Source organism: Lagopus leucura, unplaced genomic scaffold (assembly GCF_019238085.1).
Source record: "Lagopus leucura isolate 7727_CA_CO unplaced genomic scaffold, USGS_WTPT01 Super-Scaffold_100001, whole genome shotgun sequence".
In the NCBI taxonomy this organism is placed as follows: domain Eukaryota; kingdom Metazoa; phylum Chordata; class Aves; order Galliformes; family Phasianidae; genus Lagopus; species Lagopus leucura.
This window is the reverse complement of record NW_024962262.1, coordinates 6,600,369-6,625,152: the sequence shown is the minus strand read 5'-3', so window position 1 is coordinate 6,625,152 and position 24,784 is coordinate 6,600,369. Positions and strand designations below refer to the sequence as shown.

General features: G+C 35.7%; 1 protein-coding gene across 3 annotated transcripts in view; it reads right to left on the bottom strand.

The window, feature by feature from the left end:
* Window positions 1–585: 585 nt before the first annotated feature.
* The window catches only part of PDS5B (PDS5 cohesin associated factor B), a 103,787-nt gene continuing 79,588 nt past the window's right edge, over window positions 586–24,784 (bottom strand). The window contains exons 25-35 of one of the 3 annotated variants that reach the window (XM_042867717.1): window positions 22,120–22,324; window positions 17,989–18,103; window positions 17,494–17,626; window positions 16,136–16,255; window positions 15,753–15,815; window positions 13,981–14,126; window positions 11,879–11,984; window positions 8,541–8,983; window positions 8,346–8,447; window positions 5,761–5,902; window positions 586–5,159 (exon numbers count right to left, since the gene is read on the bottom strand). In XM_042867717.1, the coding sequence (XP_042723651.1) occupies window positions 5,124–5,159; window positions 5,761–5,902; window positions 8,346–8,447; window positions 8,541–8,983; window positions 11,879–11,984; window positions 13,981–14,126; window positions 15,753–15,815; window positions 16,136–16,255; window positions 17,494–17,626; window positions 17,989–18,103; window positions 22,120–22,324 (1,611 nt within the window). In that variant the 3' untranslated portion in view covers window positions 586–5,123. The remainder of the gene's footprint in view (window positions 5,160–5,760; window positions 5,903–8,345; window positions 8,448–8,540; window positions 8,984–11,878; window positions 11,985–13,980; window positions 14,127–15,752; window positions 15,816–16,135; window positions 16,256–17,493; window positions 17,627–17,988; window positions 18,104–22,119; window positions 22,325–24,784) is intronic. The other 2 variants (XM_042867718.1, XM_042867719.1) reach the window with 2 other exon arrangements.

The window sequence follows — 24,784 nt, the reverse complement described above, 5'->3', positions numbered from 1 at the left end:
TACATGGTAGGCCAAAGGCTCCAGAGGAATGTTAGGGTACATCAGATTCATGTAATACATTATTACATCTGTAGACATGGCTATAAAGAAAAATAAAACTCACTATTTAAAATAAACACCTTGATTATTTTTTTTTATTAAGTATGGATTAAAAACTCTTCTTCAAAATATCTTTAGTTTACAAGAATTGTGCTGAATATAAATGCATTACCGAAAGCACAGAAACCTGTAAGCTTGAAATATATGTCAAATATAAAAAAAAACAACCCAAAGCTGCTCCCCATCAGAGTACTTCAATTGTCATGACTTTAGGAGAAAGCAGTTTGGCATTCACTCTTTTCGATGTTTAAAGAAAAGGGTCTTATTGGAAGAATGTTTCATACTAACACATTCCTTCGTGTTATAACAGAAATTACTACTAATAAGACTGTTACCAAGTTCACCTTTTCAGTATGTGTCGTAATTTGAGCAATTGTCTCCTATCCAAAGAAAATAAAAATTCAACAACACTGAGTCTTACAGAACCGTAACAAAATCTTTAACCTTCAGCTCTCTGGATCTGTTCAGAAATAAGTAACAGAGTTGTGATATGCAAACAGTTTGTTTATTTTCAATAAAATTACTGCCGAGTAAGCAGGAAATGTATTCAATAATACTGCTTTAATTTTCAAAATACCACGTTCCTTTGTTTCTGTGTATGCGAGGCATCAGAAGCACAGCTAGGCAAATAAATCACTGCGTGAGACGGCAGCCATCCTCCAAAGAAACTGTCTATGTTAAAACTAATTCCAAACTTATCACATGAGCACTGAAATACCCATCTGCAGGACTGGAAACGAGCACTTGAGAGGCCTTCCTTCCTTCATGCATAGATATGAAGCTGCTATCTGTAAAGAACACACATTATCATTACAGAAATGAATGTGTTGCTGAAAACCACATCATGTCTGTAGTGAGGCACTGGAAAAAATGCAAGTGTGAAACTTGTAGATACTCCATACATACGCTGTATGATGTTTATTTTATGTTTATCCTGCCAATACAAACATAATGGCACTTGGCAAACTCTGTGCAGAGATTGGATTTTTTAGATAGCAGAATTTCAAGTTCAAAGCAAATTGTTTATTTTTCACCCCAGTATTTCTATTCCCCATTACCAACAACTGGCTCTTTATTTTCCACTAGCAACAGAGTTCCAGATGCTGTAATGTACACAACGAGGTGGATGTCCTAAATACGTCGGCAAAACCTCTCAACAGAGGAAGTTATTTATCTATGTATTTGAAGTCACTTCTGCCGGCATTCAGAAATTGCATCTAAATTAGTAAGCATCTTCTTGTGAAGGCAACATCCAACAAAGATGCAAAGACTAGAGTGCCAACCCATAAGCACAGCAGGAAACAGAAATCCAGTCAGGTTCTTCTGCTCCTCCTTCTGGAGGTCTGGACAAAAGATCTTGGTTGGGTACATTTTGATCATTTTGGTCCCCGTTACTGTAAAAGCAAAGAGCCATCAGTCTATAGTGGGATGGCCATCGCGCTTGTCTTCATCACCTGTTTGTGGACATGCTGGCTTGTAAGCATGAAATACATCCAAATGTTTTTCTTTTAAAAATTCTTTATATAATACATACTGTACCTACCTTGGTGAGGTAGAGATGTATCAATCTCTACAAAATACATATATATACTATTAAACAGATAGGTTTCTTAAAAATTCCGTATATAAACTCCAACTTTTGTATACCTGGGGTACATGTGTACACGCATATGCTCCCTTACCATCACATGTCCTGTATGTAGAAGTGTAAGAACATTCAAACATATACATGTAGGTTTTTTGCACAGGATAAAATAACCCCACAAACACAGGGATTTAAACTTGCAGGATGCAAGGCATACTGTACGCATTCATAAAAGTAGACTTTGATGATGTGACAAAACCTACACGTGAGAAATATAATAGCAATACAATTGCACTCAGTCCGGTACATGAAGTGGGTTTTCTTGAGAACACCAAATGACAAATGCTATGTCAGAATGAAGTATTATTTAATCTTCAAGTCTAAATTTTCGCACGTAACTCACAAATTGAACATATGCATATTCAGTGGAAGTGTCTTTAATATGAATGCTTTTTTGTTAATTCTGTTTTTGTTCACATAGATTGAAATGTCAAAACAGCAAACATGAAAATATTTGAAAAAGGGCTCAATTTTGCCAGAAAATAAAGTCAATTGTCAGAGTCAAATATAATTCATGTAGGAATCTAGAGTACCCTAGGTGGAATAGGTGTATTTACACTACAACTTTCAAGCAGTTTCATATATTTCCTTCCTATTAGTGGATTAGCTAGTGCTAAATATTAATAATCTGAGCTCATAAAAAGTAAAAAAAACTCCATGCTTCTGAAATCATAGCAAATTATTCTTAAACACTAGTATCAAGATTACAGTCACTGTTTGCTTTTTACATATGAACTACAGATCACAGAAATTTTCCTGTTGCACTGCAGCATGAAAAAGAAATGTGACACAAAAGAAGCGTAATCTGCTGCGAAGTACAGCAGGATACTTCGGCAATCTCATAAACATTTCATACTGGAACTTGTTATAAGCGAGTTCAACTTGATCTTTTAATGTAATACAGTACATTTTATAAAGTTAACATTATCATTGTAGAGAGCATGCTAACTGAATGTTAGCAATTTATCTTTTATATATAATTATACTCTACTGTAGCTACTGTACGCAGATCTCAAAATGTTAGTACATAAAATATTCATTTTCTTTATGAGATGAGAATAAACTTAAAAGAGGCTTGAAGATAAGAATGAAATATTTGCAGTGCCTATTTCTCAAGAAATAATGAATGACACATTATAACCCAAGAAATCAACATTTAAATTGCAAAACTAAAGTTAAATTTACATTAAGCATTATGATCAGTAATGTGCATCAATATTTGATGAAGTTTAACCTAACCATGTTTATGCACATAAAGCCTCAAGAGTCTGCAGCAGTTTCAACATCAATTTTTCATATTTTTGTATAAAATGGACTCAAAGATACATCTTCCATAAATGTTTTCAGTGCAATTCTGTCAAAGAGGAAAATATAAAGCTAGCTTTCAATCATTTTAAAGGGGAAAAAAACCACAACAAACAACTTGCATTTGCACTGCTGAATCCTAAGTAAGCCAGTTCAGTTGTGCCAACTATTTTGAAATCAACTCAAACCAAAACTAGTTACCATTTTAGGCAGCATTTCTCCATACCAACAGGTGTAAATGTTGAAAAGCTGAATACTGGGGCGGGGGGAGAATAAAATTAAGCACAGGCAGAACAATCTAGTTTAAAAGCACCTTTTTCCATCAGTAACAAAAAATACATAATGAAAAAAAGTCTAAAGGTTTCTTTACTAGCAACATTCTAAGTTCACAAATCGGTAAATCCATGTTTCAGTATTATTATTCATCCCACAAACATTTACAGGTCACCTTGCGACTATCATGTATTTCTTGATGGATTATATGAAAATGCTCCATTACTCAATGGGATCAATTTTCTGAAGTTAGAAATTGATTTTTTTCACATGTTGCCAACTGTAGGGAACCAGAGAGAGAACAGCACATGAAATTATAATACGTGCTTGGCAAAGCAAGGTATAATAACCTATACATTTTGGTTTTCAAAGACACAGTTTGTAAACTGTAGAACTGCACACAGGGTGTTGACAGAGGAATTTTGTTTTGATTTCTTGTTTTTCTCCCTGGCTTGTACCTAAAAATACAAATACAACTTCTCTACTGTAGCATAAAATAAAAACGGAGCTTCATTCAAATCTTGAATACCTTGACTGCAATCACCAACAGCTCGACTGCAGTCATTCAACAGAAATGTAGCTCTTCATACCAAAAAAATTTGGCTCACAAAAAAAAGAAAAAAGTACAATAAACTCTCAACAGAAGGCTCTCTCATGAGGCAACCTACCATACACTACTGCTAGATACGAGTTTCCAAAAAAAAACATTACATCCCATTTTCAGCACATTTTTCATAAACATGCAACTTCACTATAAAATACAAAACACTTGGCTCTCAAGAACAGCTTTATAAAGACACACTGCATCAATAAAATTTTCTTTGTGATTAACTTTACATTGTAATAAGAACTGTATTTTCACTAATGTTTATATATCAGATTTCATATTATAATGTAGTAATAATTTGCTCTTTGTGAACATCACGTTCAGAAGGAAATATCTATACACATTAACATACTAGACTTAAAAACTCAGTTACAGAATTTTATTGATACAGTAGATTAATAAAAACTGACGGGGAAGATAAAATGGGTAGGGTTTCAGTACATTATTTAATAACACACTTTTAAAATTATAATATTTTAAATCTTTTTTGAACTTTTTCAATGCCACTAGAAGTCCAGAAAAGTCTGGCATCAATACTGAGGTGTAAAACAAGTCAAACAACTTTCACAATTTGCATCTCTTGTGTTATTCTATCCAACATTGTTCAACTGTAAAAGAAAGTAATTTAGCACCTCTGATGGTAGGTAGGTGCCTACAGGTAAACACCAGGTCAGATTCACAAAGCAAACAAACATCATTGCATTTCTTCTCAACAAATAGTGGCAAAGGAAAGTAGCACTATTTGTTCAACTGATTTTTTTTCACAGTTAAATGTCAACAAGAGTACAAATACGAACACTGACAGATATTGCTTGAGATCATTCTTAAATCAATAGATCCAATAAACAGTGGGGCACTGTCAGTTTAAAGCTGCAGATAAAAGCTATACAAGCACTTTAGAAGTCAGAAACATTAAAAAAACTATTTACAGTTTTCTTCTTTAGTTCATATGTCTACAAAGCCAGCGCACATTACACTTCACAAAAATCCACAGTTAATGATATCAACGTGTGTGTGGCTAAAGCTTGTGACCTAGGGACTGCAAATGCAGGGGCAGTAAGAGTAAAATAGGTTTTGTCTTTTTTTTTTTTTAGCAACCCCATTTGTGCACTAACAGCTTTGTTCAGTCTCAAGCTTTATATTAAAAGCATTCTTCAAAGCTTTCACCTGGAAGGCTGACAACTACATGCTCACTCATCGCCTTTCCCTTTTGGAAGTTCTGCGACGCACCTGTTTGGGGAAAAAGTATTTTAAATATTTGCACAGAAATACTAAGTTCTGAAAAAATCAAGAATAAATACAGTCTATAATGGAAATGCATTTAGAAAATGCCTTCTCTCACAATATTGCATAAGAAACTGACTACAGTATCGTTCATCACTCCTTTTATCCTAAGTACAAGCCTTGATCAATGACCACATAATTTTATTTACGTTACCAACCCTGAATTCTTCAAATATTAAAAAAAATAAGCTAGTCACATTACTCACTATTGTAATATAGCTGACAAGAAAAGGTATGAATTACCTGGAAATCCCCACAAAGCTGTGTGCAGATCAGATAGATAACAAAAGCTACGCAGGACAGTAAACTTAGGACTCTTAAGAAAAACTGACATTTTCTGTCTGAGAAATGCAAATTCCCTATGAAACTACATTGCAGTGCTGCTACACAACACTGACATTTGACCACCACCACCTCGTTCTCTTTAAAGAAGGAAGGTTAAGTTATGGGAACAGGAAAAGTCAGTCTTCAAACACATCAATACAAAGACAATCCTACAGACTCAAAAAAAAAAAAAAAAGCACGCAAAACAGAAGGCATTTCTTACATTGATTGTGGAAACTTCCTCTTCTTCCATTACTTCTTCCTGGGGAACATCATCACTGACAGGTGAACTACTCTGAAATACATCCATCTCTTCACTGGATTCATTCTCCTTACTAGCTGCTTGTTTGGAACGTCCCGCACGGCTAAAATCAGAAGAAAAATTAAAATCAGTTTCATGCTATATGGGTCTGCAGATGCATCAGCTTTGCAAGAGAACTAACATTCATTTGATAAGAACAGCAGCCTTAAGTTTCCAATCTATGACATATTTCTACCTTTTGTGCTTTTTTAGTTCATCTGTACAAAGAATAGTAGACATATTAATAGGAATCTGAACAACAGCAATTGGAAGCCAGTTTCTTTCAGAATAGAATGCCAGGAATAGAATGGTGAACAATGTCTTTCATCTATGGACAGTACAGGTATTGCTCTTCAGCACCAGACACAGCGCAAGGAAAGCTGACACAACAGTAAACCAAGAAGTGGTCTTAAGTTAAGGAGGGAAGATTTAGTTTGGATACCAGGGGGAAGTTCTTTACTAGGAGAGTGGTGAGGTGCTGGAGCAGGCTGCCCAGAAAAGTTGTGGATGCCCTGTCCCTGGAGGTGTTCAAGGCCAGCTTGGATGGGGCCCTGGGCAGCCTGGTCTAGAATTAAATTCTAGAGGTTGGCAGCTCTGCCTATGGCTGGGGGGTTGGAGATTCATGATCCTTGAGGTCTCTTCCAACCAGAGCCATTCTGTGATCTGTGATTTATACACCACAGAATTTTAATAACTGTGTGCGTATCATTTTACAGACCTAGAAGAACCCACATACTGTTATTTATGAAGTTAACACTGTAGTAGACCTAAAGCTTCCAAACTAGCTCATACTAAGAGCTAGGGATAAATCAGCAATACTATCACCCTAATCAGGATAATCAAGAACAATCAACAATATCGTATATTTTGTTAGTTATTAGAGCTGAATCACAAGCAAAAAAAAAAAACAACACAACCAACACCCAAAAAACCCTAACCATATGCTGAAAATGAGAGCTAGGCCTCACGCTCTCCCTGCTTTAAAAACAAGAAAATGAAACTTGGATATGCATCTAAAACTAAAGGCTGCACTCACGTTACCATTTTGGTTTGTGTAGTTCACATAGTTTGCAATTAAATCATTGATTCATGCCTTTTGCGACTCTTTGGTTTGGTCTGTGAAGTAGTCTTGATGCACCCAAACTACGTGACTTCTTGGATGAAATTAAACTAGAAACTCCATTCCAGATAGACAATTCACTTCAGTCCTCATTGGGGGTGATACAGGCCCTAAACAACTGTCCTCCACCAGCTTCAAACCATAGGTGAAGGGAATTTTCAGTCACAAGAACCACAGCTCAGAATAAAACCACCAAATTACACATAATTAAAGTACAGAGGGAGTTTCAGAACCAACCAAACAACATGGCAACCTCTGAAAAATCAATAGCTTAATTGAGGCCTTCTAAGACTGACAGAAGCAACACAATCAAAAAGGAAGCAGGAGAATTATTCACAGGCTAGCTTCATCTTCTCACATATGGGTGAAGAGGCAGGAAAACAATACTGGAAAAGTCGGGATACTGTGAGTGCAAAATGCCAGAACACGAGATTAGGTGAGAAATTGGAATTTCATGGAGGATACAAACTTGCTCAGGCAAGGATTTCAGGTATAGAAAAAACAGACTGACGGGGACAGGCAAATAGGACAGGCAAATCTGGATCCTGCCAGAGGAGAAGCCCACACTCTAGAAAAACAATACTGGCAACAGAATAACAAAAAAAGGCCAGAATGGTGATGTGTGTAAGTAGCACCCTAAGGAATTTACTACCAGGTTCTGGAAAGGTATGTTGCAAATTTGTTCCATGTTCCAGTTATTATTTTCCTGTCCACTTGTACACCTCTGCTTTACATACACTGCACGTACATTTAAAGAAAAGGCAGAGATAACAGTAGTTTTTACAGCAAGCACAAGAAAATTAAACTGGTCACAGTTTATTTTGTAGCTCAACACGACTTAGAATTTTCAAGAACTGTTCTCTGTGGACCATAAAACATTTTATTATACATTACCTTAAAATAAGGAGGTCATAAACTAGAAAGTCAATGGAAATTAATTTAAGAAGAACCAGAGTATATTTATTTATTATTATATTTATTATTTAGAAAATATTTATTTATACTCTTCACCATATCATTTCACAGTAGTAACAATTTGATTCTTCCTCCCTATCTAAAACAAACAGTAATGCTTCTTACTCCTTGCAGTCTTTATAAAGCCCTATCCTCAAGGCCCTCATGTGTTGTACTGACCTTTCTCCTAGAAGAGCAGTGCTACATATACACTACCTGAGCACATTCAATTTACTCATGGCCTATTTGCTCTAGTTTGAGATGCTCTAGGAGAGGTAGCTGGGGAAAACCTTTTAGAAATAGTAACAGCAATTTATTTTCATAACTGAAAGTTAAAGTACTCTGAAATATTTTCAGCAAATGATTGCTTGGGGGCACGGAGGAATATTTTTAAATTTACTAAACACAAATTCAGAAAATATTCACCACTTACACTTTTTTTTGCTGTGATGGTGGTGTTTTTGATGACCTTCCTCGTCTGTTCTGTGGCGTAGACTGTGCTGATTCAACTGTACTAGATTCAGATGGCTCTGCTCTGTGTTGAGGAAGACCCAAATTGCAAAGTATCAAATTATAACTGATGTCAAACAATACAAAAAGAGATGCACTTACAAGAAGACTGACTTACCTCTGCTGCGCTCTTTTTGTCGACCTGTTTTGCCTGCCTTTTGGCTTTTGTTCAATGTTTTCAGTCTGCCTTTCTTCTTCCTCTTCCTCCTCCTCTACTGCTGCTGCTGACGTTTGTTTTTTTTTGCTCCTTTTTGATGACTTTGCTGCTGGCTCTTCCTTTGGTGTTCCCCCATTATTTGGTTTGGGAGGGCGTCCTCTTCTCCCTTTCTTTGGCGGACTGTTCTGTTCATCCTCACTTTCTATTACATCTTCTTTTAGCCTTTTTTCCTCTTGCCATTGTGTTTCATCAGACTCTGAAACAACTGCAGGTCTCTTCCTTCCCCGCTGACTGCCTCTTAGCTTCTGCTCTTGTCCCAGTTTATTTAGGTCATCTATGCTTAGCTTCTCTTCTGAGTCTGTGATAGCTGGCTTCTTCCTTCCTCTAGGCTTCTCAAGTTCTGACTGAAAAAGTAAGATTAAATCTCAAATTAAAAAACTGAATTACTGTATGAAACTGGTACATGCACAGAAGCTGAAAAACTCTAACCCAACAAGACAAAGAGTCTGGAAGTTAGATGAAATTCTACCAAGCATCTCTACAGTGTCCATTTCCAAACCTTTGCACAAGTATAAATAAATATACACACACACAATAATTGCCACAAAGAAAGATTAATTTAAAACACAAGCAATTAAATCACAGAAGTGTATAAGGTCTTTCTCATTCTGTTTCCTCATCTGTGGCAAACACAATTGGGTTGAATGTACATGACTGCAGTTTTGTCAGTAGGAAAATAGAAAGATAGGATAGAAACAGTCGAATGCCTCATCAACCTTTTGAGGCTTGAACTCTGCTGCGAGTTCCCTTCAGGAAGTTGCAGAGAGCAATGAGGTCTCCCCTGAGCCTCCTCTTCTCCAGACTGAACAATCCCAGCTCCCTCAGCTGCTCCTCATAAGACTTGTGCTCCAGACCCCTCACCAGTTTCATTGCCCTTCTCTGGACAAGCTCCAGGGCCTCAATGTCTTTTTTGTAATGAGGGGCCCAAAACTGAACACAGTACTCAAGGTGCGGCCTAGCTCCAAAGAAACAAAAATGAATTCTGAATCTATTACCTTAAGCAGTTTTATTATATATTCAAAATGAGATATAAATGCCCTTAGGAGTACTTGAAATATTGAACTGTATTGATTTTTGTCAGTTATCAACTCAACCCACAGCCTCTCAACTACCGCATGTCAGACCCTTCAGATTTACATCTGATGCAACACACCAAACCAAGCTGTTTAAAAAGTTGCTTATCCAAGGTTGAAGTTTTTTTCTTCAACTATTTTCTTGCTTTCCCTTACCTGAATTAAGCTGTCAAAATGGTTTTGTAATTAAAATAAATGAAGTTCTATGTAAGCATTAACGTATTAATTCACATTATGCCAATTTTAGACTTTTGAGCATACAGAATGTATGTGTATATATGGCAATACTGGTCTGAAAAATGTAAAGCTGAAAGTTGAATGTAAGAAATAAAATTGTGTTGTGCTTAAAGAGTTGGGTTGTTTTTTTTTATTTTTTTTCTTATGCTGCCTGTTTGCTTCACCTACAAAATACTACAGCACAGGATGGTTATCTGCACTTCAAGACAAGTAAAAGTTCAAGATAGTTTTACCAGTCAGTAGCTTCCTATGTCCCAGGCAATTCAGAGAAATGTGACAAACTGACCTAACAGGAGAACAGAGGGTCCAAAAAAACCGAAGTAGCAGTGACATCAGATGCAGCATATCCTTAATACATTCTAGAATATCAAGTTTTAATAGATTTGATCTCATTTGTAATGTCTCATGTATAACTTAAATTACTACAATTATGACAGACAGCCAAAAGTTAAGGAACAAAAAATAGTTTACTAATGATATGAGTTTCTTTTTATTCAAACTGTTACTAGAATTATAATTTTCTTCATTTTTTCCTGCATTCTGATATAATGTGTAAATGTTGCTTGAGACTGAATATCCAGCCTGTTAATACTTGCGCTAAAAATTAAAATCTTAAATCTTAGTGGGAGCCCAAATCAGTTCCTCTGCTCTCATTAGGAGTCTTGAGAATTGCTGATCCACAGAAATATGCAAGTCTATCAGTAAGAACTGGTAAGCAGAGGGCCTATTGCCCTCAAAGGTAATGATTAATGGCCACTCACTAAAATTTCTTTCAAAGAGATGTGTAATGTCTTCTGAATTATGTTGACACTGTAAGTCAGCATAGCAACGACACCATTCTGCTACCCATTGAAGTTTAATGTTCTCTTGGAACAGTTTGGCAATGTGCTTGTTGAGAATTACAACTATTTCAAATCCTGTGAGACTCCATTGATCTATGACTACCAGTTAGCTAGCTGACTCTACCCTAAAGCCTATGGCAGATCACAGCATGCACAGACATTTAAAATCAGGCTATAGCTTCTGCTTGTGATACCTATCATTCAGAACCATCCAATTTCCTGATTTTTCCCGCCTTCACTGCTGTACAAATTATGTGCAAGAAAACAAAATCCATATGGCTATTCAGATAACTCTTACTTGAATTTCTAAATCCAATGTCAAATCAGAATGCCCTTTTCCTATTCAAGATAACCTATGACTAGGTAGTTGCTATTCCCTATAGCTTTTGAAAAACACCACAGTTGTCTGGAAAAGAACATGTCTTCACATCAATAATGGCACAACACCAAAAAAGGTAAGAATTACAATACTTCATTGTAATACATCAGCACTGTAATTGATGTGTTACCATTTTGCTAGCTACAAGCAAATAAACCATTTACTAAAATAATTTTTACAACCTCAGAAGGCAATCTGATATCTCAGACAGGTTAATGTGCTCCTCCAGAATTCCTGTGTAGTTGAACATTCTGAAGTTAGTCCAATTAATTCTTACAAAGTCATATTTTCACTAACCATCAGACACATTAAAAAAAAACTACAGTATACTGGGAAACAGAAGCCCAAGCAAGGTATCAACTTGACCAACGTTTCAAGTACTTTATCAATGAATTCCAAACATCAGACTAATTGTGGACTAATTGCCACCAACCTCACTTTAGCACAATCTACTTTCAAAATCCTGCAAATCGTAACAGACAATCTTGAAAGCTTACTCAAGTTGTCAGTATGACACAAAGGTAATGTAATCAGCCAAACTGAACTTTTTTTTTCATTCCGTTTTTCATCTCTAAGCACATCCTTCACCAATTGAAAACATTACCTCAGTTTCACGTTAGAAAAATATTAAGTATCAGCATATCCATTGTTATTTTAATGTCTTGGTGACTGAAAATGAAACATCTGTAACGCAACCAAAAGGCTCACCCTTACAAGATCAGAGTCGTCCCTTTTATCAGTTTTCTTCCCTGGTAATGGTGAACTCAGTGTGAAGTCTTCATTTTCACTGTGGTCCATTTCAGTGCTATCAAGCCTAGAATCAATAAACATTTGTTCTCCTTATTATTATAATATAGCAGGCAATCTTTATATATACATATAAAAAAAATCTTTTTATATATATATAAAATATATATAAATATATTTTATATAAATAATAATATATATATATAATATATATATAATTAATATATATATATTAATATATATATATATATATAAAACCTTCAGAAGGAATCTATTCCTAAACCATGAACAATCTGGCAGAACCTTTCACTCAGACTATTACAGCTATCATGGGATACCACAAACAAGAACATCTAAGGGCAAGGGGTCACCCACAAGCTAGTATGTTCATCTCAGTTAAAAAAAAAAAAACAAAAAAACACAGCTGATCTTTTTGAAACAGAAAAGCCTTACTGAGGTACAAAAGATCTGTGTCTGTTTACATTTGCATACCCTTTACATACCAAAAATCCCCACAGATCAACTAAAGCTCTTTCCTATGGTATGGTTTGTGCGGTAGAACAGCAGATCTAAATTTCAGAGATAGTTTATCCCCCAGCTTTCTTTAGTTAATTATGGCAGCATATATGTAAAAGCAAGTCCACTTTTATTTCAGTTTCTACACATTTGTAAGTAGGCAATGATTGGTAAAACACTGAGACCCATAAGTAGTGGATAATACACAAAAGTTCCTCTTCATCTGCACCAAAGCTGGAAAAAGCAATTTTAATTTTATTTTATTAAGTAACAGCACAGAGTTCTAACAGTAAATAATTATTCTACGCATTAAAAAAGCAAGTGGCATTTAGATACACCAACTCCCTGTACTGGGCACTGCCTAGTATGAGAAAGACATTCTTCTACAAGGAGAAAATCTGCAGTAAGTTTTGACAGTTTTTATACATCACCTTAACGGATGCAAGCTTGTGTGAATATATTCAATCATAGTGAATGGGAAATACCATGCATAATGAATCATTACCATCGCTTCTGGTGGGCTTTCCTTCTTTGGTGTCACCACTCGAAATGCTAACTGATTTTACTTAAGTGAGCTGGGGAGACCACGAAGATGACAGAGTAGGATAAGCTGCAAGTGCAGCACCGTTACTTCTTTTAAATAGACTACATGTAGTCTCAGATTCACTTCACTGGATATGAAGAAGATGGATTCTAATCTGCCTTTAATCAATAATGCATTTCTGCATATGAACTTGCATGACTTCTTACAAGTTTGTGTAATTGCCATGGAGTGGTGAAGTATTTGTTGTGTAGCACTGCCCTACTTTTCAAATTAATAGTATATATTAAATATTCACAGAAGAATCAACTGAGAAGTCTTAGTTCAAAACATAACTTTCTCTCAGTCTTGAATGAATGTGGGGACTGTGTCATCTCTGAATTTCTCTGTGAAACAAATTAACAATGTGACCTTCAGTTAAATAAAAGACACCAAGATTGTAACCTAGAAAATCAAAATAAAACAATGTATAAATTTTATGGACAGCTAGCTAATGAGACAACAAATTCTCTAATATTTCAGTATGTCCTTTCCATGATCACAAAATTTAAACCCCAGAAACATTTATCTGCGAAGTCCAGCACAGATTCATAGAAGAGGAAATTATACTACATCCATATTGGCCACCATATTGGCCTAGTTCTCTATTTCTATGACATGTAAACACATTACAGCAGCTTGCAAATTTCCTACGATCTGCAGACCTAAATAAAAATGTATGAAAACCTCTTTTCCTTCTTCAACAAACTTGTAGATGTGATTTTAATCTCTTTTGATGGTTCTTGAATATCTTTTTTCTTTCTTCATTTCTCTTTTCTTTTTTTAAAGAGAAAATTTACTTCTGTTGTTGAAAAGCTCAATTTGTGGTTCCCATTATGCAGTGTGCCATTACAACTTCATTTTAAAACGATATAACTTTGTTTCTCAAATAAAAAGCATTATAGAAATATTCAAAGTTTCCATTACAAATACTTGAAATATCAAAGCTCCTTTGTTGTCTACCAACCTCCCTTTGATCCTTCCTGGAGAGCTTGGATTTGAACTGCTGCTGGCATTGCTTACAGTTTCCATTCGTGAAGATTTGGACTGAGACTGCTTGCCTGCTGACGAAAGAGGCTTGTTAACCGCTCCAAGAACATTGGCTGCTTTGGGCTGAAACCAAAAATATATTTCCTTTATTTTCAACTAAGCATTTTAGATAATATTAACATGTACTATACTTAAAATATTCACACATTTCACTTCCTGCAATCAGAATTTTGATTACAACACAAAACAATAAACATTAAAATACTGAAGTAAGAAGGAAGCTGATAGACTTGCAATCAAACAGGCAGGTGCCACCAAAACCAGTATTATTTTCTCAACACTTATAACTCTGTCCTCTTCTCACTGGTAGTACTGGGCGGTCACCTGACCTTGCAGTAAGTCACTTCAGCACTTCTTTTAAAGTTTGCTTCCTGCAAATGTCACTGCCGGAAGCAGCTCACCATTTGGATTAGATAAGCATCTCAACTGGCAAAAACAGAGGCAGCAGTAGCACAGCACTTTCAGCAAGTAAGCCATTAAAGTGGCTTAGCTGTAATGGCAAACCACACCAACTTCAACTGGAACGAATGAGGGTCTCAAAAGCAAATGTTCCAGAGAAGACTCCAATGATTCATACACAGATTTGGAAATCATCAGGCTTTTATTAGGAGCCAAAATTTCCAGACAATGGTGAACTTCAGGTTACTTAAGTGGATTACCTTTCAGATATGCCAAATACCTCTAGCTCATAATTACTTTTGAGAAAGCTGAAAGCATTCAGTTAGTCCTACAGAGAATAGACCTTTATCCAAACACCTGCCTACAGAAGCGGTGAGCAATTAAAGACCATCCCCCAGATTTCACAACATTTAGAATGATCCGTTCTATATTTCAATATTAGATTCTAGCTGGTGACAGCATAAAGAAAAAGCCACAGTGCTAGAATACCTGTCTCTAGAAAGTTAAATATAAAACCTTCTTTAGAAAAGCAATTTCAAATTAGGCTACATGTGAAATATAGAGCTACTGGAAAATCCAACAAAGGGCCACCAAGATGATGAAGATTCAAGAGCATTTCTCAGTTGAAACAAGGCTGAGAGAACAGGGACTTTAGGACCAGATGACCTTTAGAGGTCCCACCCAACCTCAAGCATTCTGATTTTTCATGATAGCAAAACCATGTTACTTGTATTTTAATGTTGTCACAGCAAACTTATTATCAGCGAGCTTGGCACAGAAGTTAAGAATTCTGTCAAGCATGGGATGACAGAACTTAAAACTGACTATCTGAAATCTAAAAGACAAAACTTCTTTTTCAGAACTTTTGTATCTCCAATAAAAAGTGATTTTTAACTCACTGAGTTCAAATATTTACACACTCAATACAGTGCTTATATATTTAGATCAGAAAGATTGGCTTTCATCTTTGAAAATAAAGACACCATCATACATATATTTTCCTAACTTGCATTCTACCTCTACTGGAAAGTAGCTGGCTCACATTTGCAAAGTTAAGGCTAATGAAGATGCTGCACTTTCACTTCTTTAGCAAAGCAGCAGATAAATGTTTTCCTGTAATCAGGAACAAGATACATTAATCCAGATGAAAGCCATAGTATGTCCTTTCCTTTACTAAATATTAAATTATTAACTTCTGTTGGTTTTTTTTTTTTTGTCTTGTTTTTGTTATTTATTTAAAAGTAAAGCAGACAAATCAATTTCCTTGAAAATAAACAAACAAACACACACCTTTCCAGGAGTGAAAAATGACTTCATTTCTGGAGGAAGATAATTTTTGGTGTTACTAAAATTCTATAAAGAAAGAACAAAAAAAAAAAAAAAAAAAAAAAAAAATCAGTGAACAAGATATAAACATTTTGGAAGTAGTACTGGAAGAGATTTTCATTACATCATTTATAATTTTGAAATTTCAAACCTGAACTACAACATCTCCTAAAAAAATTACAAAGGCAGAAAAATGCGTGTAAACATAAATACTTACAAGAACATAAACACATATCTTCAACTAATTATAATACAGAGAATTCTACAAGATCTACAGAACTCTTGCAGTACAACTACTGAAGATTTAAATAGACTTATCTCAAGAAAAATTAAACTCCAAGGTCTACCTTGTCAGGTTGAGTAAAATATCGTGCTGGAAGTACAGGATCTTTAGGGGATTCCAAACTGTATGTTGTACTCTTTGACATAATGATATTCATTGCTACATCACAGACTGTGTAGAGTTTCTGTAAGTAATAAACAATAAAAAGTAAAAATGACAAATCAGAAGGGCATTTCAAAGTCTGACGAAAATATTCTTTCGAGGAGAGGATTATAAGGGGTCTGAGTCAAAAAGAATATTTAACAGCAGCATCCATATTAAACAGTATATCACCAAGTTCTAAAACACAGAAGCAGAAAACTACTGTACACCCAGCAGATAAAGAAAGCTGGCTTCCATGATCTTTCTACACTTTAAGATTAACATATGTCACAGTTTCAAAGACAAAGTTAAACCCAATCCTTTGGGAAAAGTAAAAAAGTGACACATTTAGTCACATAGGTTACTCCAAAATTAATGCCTCCTATTTATTTCCATGGAGACTACAACAGATACAAAGATCACAGCAACACTATTTGACAGAGAAATTCTCATCTTCAAAAGCACAGCAACTTCCACTGGCTATATATTTTGGCCAGCATTCCATGCTCACAAAAATCGGCACGGCCATCCAGAATGTGACTTGTCTTTCATGATGCCATCAGCAGTGCTGGAACAACACCCACAGCCTCGCTGTGCTCACATCCACTGTGAGCTCATCTCCATGAATGGTCGGCAAGTGTCAATGAATGTCAGAGGCTGCCAATTTTTCTACATGGAGGAATTCAATGACGCCTTTTCTTCATACGTACTTCCACACTGAATGCCTTTTTGTCAGTCTGCCCCTCTGCTGCCATCTGTCACATGGCAACAACATTTAAAGGCATATTGGTGAGAAGGTTCAACCTCTATTGCCATACCACCAACATCTGCCTCTGTCATCATGGGCCAACATCATAAAATAGGAGGCATTACTTTGAGTGCAGTCCTCATATTAAGTGATGCAAAAACCTCAACAAGATGAGAGTTTGACCTGTTCACTACGTAATACAAACATCTCATGAATGTATTTTTCTTACTCTTTCACATTATGGGATGATTTAAAAGAGTAAAACTTATTGCTTAAATACATCTAAAGGTAGCATTCAATAATGTTGCTGAGATTGAAACAGAATGATGTCAAACTGTTATGTCCTATTGAAACAAGACATCTGTCACCATGTCTGACATCTCAACTGCAATAACATACTCACTATGTAAAACAACACGTCCTCTATACAACTGTAGCAAAAGACATCTTCAAGTTGGTGTGTAAACAAAAGTAGCCAATTTCCAGAGCAATGTCAAAATTAAACGTAGTTACCAATAAAAAGTGTCACCTACTTCATTCATTTTTGCATCATCTGGTCCTTGAGCATCTTTAGTCTGCTTAATATTTTCTACCATTTTTCTGATAAATGCATGACTGTTGTTCTCATTTTTAGCCATCAATATTTCCAGTATGAACCACAAACACCTAAGGAGAAAGGTAGTACTCCTCATGAGCAAAGACATGAATAAAAATACTACTGTCAAAAAAGTCACACTTACAAAGTGGTTTACTGAAGTTTTATTAGTATTACAAATCTCCAGGAAACCAATTCATTAGAAAGAAGAAATGAAGGTCAGGATGAGCAGAAGGTGCAGGTATTCTATAGGGTGCCAAAGAGCACTAAATAAGCACATACACCATTTTCCCCACAGTGTTTCACAGTAATAACTGCCACTGTTACATGTACTGGACAATGTATCAACATAACTCATTAAATTAAAATTCTACTTAGAATAAAATTTGATTACTACAATTCTCAGAAATAACAGCATTAAAGACAGTCCTACTCTTTAATGTCCTTTAGTTGCTCGATGTCCTGGACTTTGACATAATCTGGGTCATGAGCTAGAAGATGTATTGTGTAAGGAACAACATACTCTGGTAGAAGCGACAACAGTTTCTCTGAAAAGCAAAAGAAAGATGCATTAAAATACTGCATCTCAAGAAATACATTTTCCTGAAATATTTTCTACTGCAAAGGAAAGAGCAAAAAGAGTCAGCATACACTAACATAAAGCATAAGTACAGGCACGTGCATCTATCATTTCCTTGTGAGGTTTTTGTTAATATCTGTCTAATTGTTGACGTGTAGATGTTTCATAAATACAAAACCTGAGATTTTAACCATGTTCCAGGGACTGATATTTCCTAGATATCTTGAAAATCAGCTGCAGTTCCCTTTACACCCAAGTCTTTTCCTTGGTTCAAAACCATTATTCTAAAAGACTCTGAAAAGCAGATGATGATCAATCACAAAATCCATGTTAACTGCAGCATCTGAGACCAGCACAACTGCAGAGTAAGCTATTACTTTTTATATACTGCAGTAAAGAAGTCAAGAGAGTAGAAAAATGTGTTTTCTGAAAAAAAAAAAAAAAAAAAAAAAAGAAGAAGGAGAGGGGAGGGGAGGAAAAAGGAAAAAGGAAAAAGGAAAAAGGAAAAAGGAAAAAAAGAAAACGAGAGTTATGAGACTTTGCAGTCTAATTGCCACAGAAGTCTTCCACATTACAATAATCAGATGGACCAACTTACTCAGGAGGTAAAAGAATAAGGACTACTACCAAAGACCCTTTGACAGTCCCAATGACAAAGAACACCTTCCATAGGGTAAAAAATTCCCGAGCCAACCACGTAGGAGTTTCAGCATTTCAAAAGTTTGATAAACAGAAAGAAAAAGGGTAATGATGGCAGAAAGACGTACAGAAAAACACTGCCTTCTCCAGCCTCATATGACTGAACAACTGAATGCAGCACATTTAAGTTATTAAAGCTATGTCCTGTGCATCAGGCAGGACAACAGGCGAGGCATGCTAGTATTCTGTGTATTAGTACATTAAAAGCATCTCAATGCTTGCAGCCCATGCAAATACACAGTATAAACATTTGAATGAACATATGAAGGAAGGGGAGGAATTCCTGGCTCCACTTATGGAAATATCTAATCACATTTTTGAGCAAGTAGAAGGTCATGAAAGACATGACCATATCTGGAAAATCTTCCTTCAGGAAGCTTTAACTATCCCAAATTAGGGATGTAGACTAAATAAATAATTGCTATGCAAAAGTAAAAACTTACACTATGCAGATCATTACAAATGAGATAGATTAAGGAAGGTGCTGCACAGGCTTCATAAACTATTTGGATTCAGTCACAATGACAAGGAAAACATTCAAAATTTATGAAGGCCCACAGAAGAGAGCGCTGCCGAGTTCCACGGATACACCTTCACACAGCTGTTGCAGCTGATCCAGTTAAAAAATAGAGAGTAATTACACCACCCAATGTAAGTCATAATGAAGCTTGAAAAAATAAAGACATCTATTTCTTTGTATTTTAAGGCATATTTATGTAACTGAAATCCAGTGTACTTTGCAAAGCAGATTGTAACATGTTCCTAGAGACACTCAAATATTAACGTTTTAAACATCCTCCTCTCCATCAAGCACTGTCCTGCATTTCAGTCATCAGCTAAGTAAGAAAAACAAAGAGGTGACAAGGAACTAAAAACAATTACAATTTCAGAACACTAGCAAAACTGGCTTCCATATGTGTCCAAGGCAATACAAAGTTGATTTTGAACTTAAATAGAAGGCTTAGTGACACAGTTTCAATAACTTCTTGCCTTGTACACCTGCTAATGTAACTACAGCAATAGTATCAACTGAGCCTGCAAAACAAACTAAACAGATTCGTTTAAAAAAGAAAAAGGATAAATTGAAACATATGATATTTAATCCTTATTATTACAGAAATAGTATTAACACAATCTTTGTTCATCTCTAAAGAGAAAACAAAGACTACCTAAAAGGCAGGATGGCTTCATGGACATAAACTACAAGCACTTGAAACAAGAATGTGCCCCAGATCCACATCCATGGGAAGTTAAGAAACTTTTTTTGTTGTTGTTTTTTAAATCAAGATTTACTGTTATAACTTTTCCACTTGCTGACTCGCAGGTACAAGTCCAAAAGTAGAAAGCAAAGATTCCTATGCAGGACAAGTCTATACAGAGATAGAATTGGTGATATGTAGATACACAGTCAAACGAGCATCTTCTGTGCCACTGTGAACACCACTTAGAGAACACAGAGACCTCAGTGCAACTCCCAGCCTTGCAGTCTTGGAGCAAAGTGGCAATTTTATGCCTGGTACCAGTTCTTTGTACATTTCTCTTGAGCTTTTTAACAAATGCTGAGATACCCTCCCGAATTTCCCAATTCCCTCATCACCTTTTATCAAGTTTTCAAGAAGAAGCATATTACAAAATCACCAGGCTTGTAGATCCACAAAACTAACTGTGTTTCGAAAGAAGCAGATTCTCATCTTTAGCTTTTTGTGGATGCTTTTCTAAGTACATCCTAGGGTCATTACTAGCAAGAGCTACTGCACAGCCAGTAACAAGTGTGAGAAGTACACATCTAAGCAGTGTGATCTTATCAGAAGTGGGTTTCATCTGCAGTAATAATTCTGTAAGAAATACACAGTTCAAGACTTTTTGTTTGTTAAAATCTTAGACTGGTAGATGTGAGAATCACAGAATCAGCAATGTGACCCCCCAAAAATCCTGCAGCTATCATCAGCTAATCAGCTATAGCTCATTAGAAGTTCTTCTGGGTTACAGTGTAAATTCATTCAGTGGAATCACTCAAGGTAAGTTTTTTTCAGCAAGAAAAAAAAACCTGCCAGTCACACTTTGAGGTCCTGCTGAATTCAAGACGTCTCACACACCAAGGCTTCACGTTATTGCTTCTAATGACTTTGCCATAGTAACTCTGCAGTATCTATCTCAGTACAACTAGGAAATCAGCAATTATGTTTTGTTATATGAGAACTATTATATTTCCTCCTCCATAACTGAAATGATTTTGCAAGATCGTTCAAGCTTTCAAGAGGAATAATCCGAGGATGACTTAGAGGCTTCTGCTGAATGTAGTTTTCTTTTTTACCTATTATTGAGGAGAGAGAAAATGTTCTGGCTTCCCCCCCAAGTTTAATTAACAGCATACAAAAGGATTTCTCTGCAGACTTATTGTCTGATGTAAGTCTAATGGGACTGAAGCACACAGACTGACACGGCTAATAAAATCTGTGATTCATAAATGCAGAATGAAATCCGTTATCTGACAGCATCCATAAGAACAGATTCACAAAACAGGTGTACCCCAAGACAAAAAAAATCCACAGCATTTCACAAATGTCAGAGCTGAGAACAATCAGTAATCCTCTAAAGAAATAAAACTCTCAAAGACACTTCCTCAAAATGTCATGAGCTCTTCAGAAAGGTCGATGTTATCATACATCTGTGTACCAGCGTAACCAAACACACACATACAATACGGTCATCTGTATAGTCAAAAGGGACAAGGAATGATTTTAAGAGAAGAATAGCTAACATTAGACCATAATAACTTCAAAGCAGCCTGTTACTGGGAAGAAAAGAATTAGATGAACTCATCCTGAAGTGCCTACAAATACAGCCTTTTGCCAGCAGAAGACAAGATAAGAAGCTACTTGGTACAGCAGCTCAAAGACTGTTAATTGAGTGCAGCTTTTAAAATGTCACTAAGGTTGCATATTATTAATTACTTCAGTAAAATTAATTATTGCTACGTCAACTAAAACATAATTAACCATTACATTCAAACAATACAGATCTGCTTTTGAAAAACAGCTGCACTTCCAATACTTAGGCGTAAGCATTAACAGAAGTCTTAAAGAAACTGAAAGATCTCACTCATGCCTGTTTAAGTGCAAAAGAAAATCTGAACTCTGTTTTCAGTTTTCATCAGAGACCTGTGAGTAAAACTTAAAAATTTACAGCAATTCAGTGCATTAAAAGAGAAAATATTTCCACAGTGCATTAACATTAAGCTTGAATTCTAGCACTCATACCAAAAAGTGACATCTATTCTCTTACCACTAACTGCTGCATGTTGCTTCAGATACTCCCTTCTGACATTTATGTTCTTCACAAGGCACTGCCTAGCGTGAGCTCTTCTCTCTTTCACTGGATCTTTTGCACACAGTGCACAAATAGCCATATATTCTAGTGGCAGCCGTAGTCTAGAAAGCCCTTTGTGGAGTTTCTGAGCAAATATTTGTCTCACTTGGTAACATTCATCCTATTAAAAACAAAACAAAAAAGCAAACAGTGAGCCTTACTAAAATTAATATTGAGTGTGAAATAAAACACAGAAAGCTGAATGAATGTCAAAATCAAGTTCAGATCCTGGCCCCACAGAAATGTAGAAACTGTACAAATACTTGGGTGTTGTTTTTTTTTTTTAATACCAATTCAAAACAATTAAATTGAATTAATCAGTTGCAGTTTCCCTGAAGGCAAGGAAGAAAGTTATGTCTCAGACTGTGGAGAAAGATGCCACACTCAGGATCCAAGGCCTGACTTGGCACAGAACAGAGGCACAGAAATTGCTTATAATGGGACCACTCAGTTTGTGTGGCCAAAGGTAAAGGCCTGCACTGAAACATTGTTTAATCATAAGTAACCACTATTGATTTTATTATTGCAATTTCACAAATCTTCATCAAGTCATTAGCATTGGAAGTAGAGTAATACTTAACAGAACTAAAGGTCACATGCTTAAGAGACTACCAAACATTTCCATCATAATTTAGAAACCTATGAACCATGACTGACCACAGAAGAGTATAATTTGTGACCAACAGCTGTCAATGAACACTAAGTAAAAAAATAAGGGGAGCAAGTGTACTCTTATGATTTATTAAGCCATGTATTCCCAGAGGAGATATTAACTTCAAAATTCTCTTTATGAAAACAACCTACAAACATCAGGACCATTCAAGGCCAAAAACTTAAAAGATGCTGTGTGGAAAATGCACAGGAAAACGTATTATAAACTTATTTATCCCAGCAAAAATGATCAAGAGGAAAAAGATTTGTTATCTCTAAATATGAAGAAAAAACATTAACAGAAATAAATACCTATTAGGTTAAATGACAGCTTAGAAATTTAGAGAGTTTCCAGATATCAGCCAACAGGAAGAGCAGAGACAAAGATGTAGTCACTGGTAACACCCAACCTCTGAATTTGCAAATGAAGTAAATATATGTATACATTAAGATTTTTAAAAGGCCTCCAAATGCCAGAGTGGACTGATGAAGCAGCAGCAACCCAAACTGGAAACTCCACCTGTAAGCCATACTCAAGGTCTGTTGCATCTGTGTATGGCCTGCCTCCATAGTAAATCCACCCCTTAGCAGAAGGCTATGGAGGTGGAGCCCTCTTCTCCCATTCGTTAATATTACTTATGTCTAAAGTCCTTAGAAATCTTAGAACAGACTTCTGTCCAGCTGCTATGACAAAGAAGTAAATCCCTCTTAGATTAGACTTAATGTAAGGTATGGTTCTTCGTTACTGATGCCATTGTGAGATGAAATTTGAAATATTTTTATTCCTTTATATCCCAATATCAAGAATAACTTACAAGTTATTCTGATAAGTTCAGCTCAGTACACAAGTTCACTGAGAGGAAGAGGGACCAAAATCAGTCAAGCTCTACCATTATTTCCCCAGTATACCACTACAAATCACACATAAGCCCAATTTTATCTGCTTATTCTCTGAATTTAATTCTAATACTCTTTTTTTTTTAAAAAAAAAAAGGTATTTGCAAAGCTGCTTATGTCTCTCCCTAAGAAATAACACTGATTCATGAAAACTGACAGACTTGCTTAACTAATTAAAACTCCCTCAGACTGAGATTATGAAAGAATCTCTGCAAGTTTGTTTGCTGTTTTGTTTTTTCCTTCTTTTTTTTTTTTTGTTGTTAATGGTTCTTTTTGCTTTTGATATCTTTAATGTACCTTAAATAACAAAAAATATTTGTTCTCAAAACAACTAAAATTGTATTTTCAACAGCTTATCTTAAAATCTTAAATCTGATCTGAAAAACTTTTGAATACTGAAGTAGTCAACGCCATTTTTCTACTCTCTTTCAACATGAAGCTTTGCCGACGTGTCAGTTTGTTCTGTAAAACAAAGAACTTGGCTGCTGGGGAGATTACAGGCTTGGGAAATACATACATCACTTATTCTAAAAGGACTAAAACTATGTGCACTTAATCATCATAAAGTCACTGAAACATTAAAGCAACGGGCAACGGCATTTAATTATGCATTCTACACTCAAGTAATTCCACATTAGAGAATGTGGTATTCTCTCTCTCTCTCTCTCAAAAAAAAAAAGATTCATTAAATATCAAGCACAGAAATACAGTAGAACAAATGCAACCGCAGCAAACCTTAAAAATTAAGCTTTTCCTTTTGTTTTATCTGCTTCTTGATCTGTCCACTTAAAGAAAATTTGCAGTATATTAAGTTACAAAATACCAGTTGGCCTCAACATCACCCGAGTGCCCTAATCTGTGGTCAGACTTGCTAGTGACAAAAAGGATTACACACTGTTCTAATAGCTTACTGTTGGTAGGTGTCTACCACCAGTAAATTAATTTTAGTACTTTGCATAATCTTATATTTGCAAATATTTGAAAAACACATATACAGATTGTATTATTTCCCACATAGATCATCTTGAAGTGT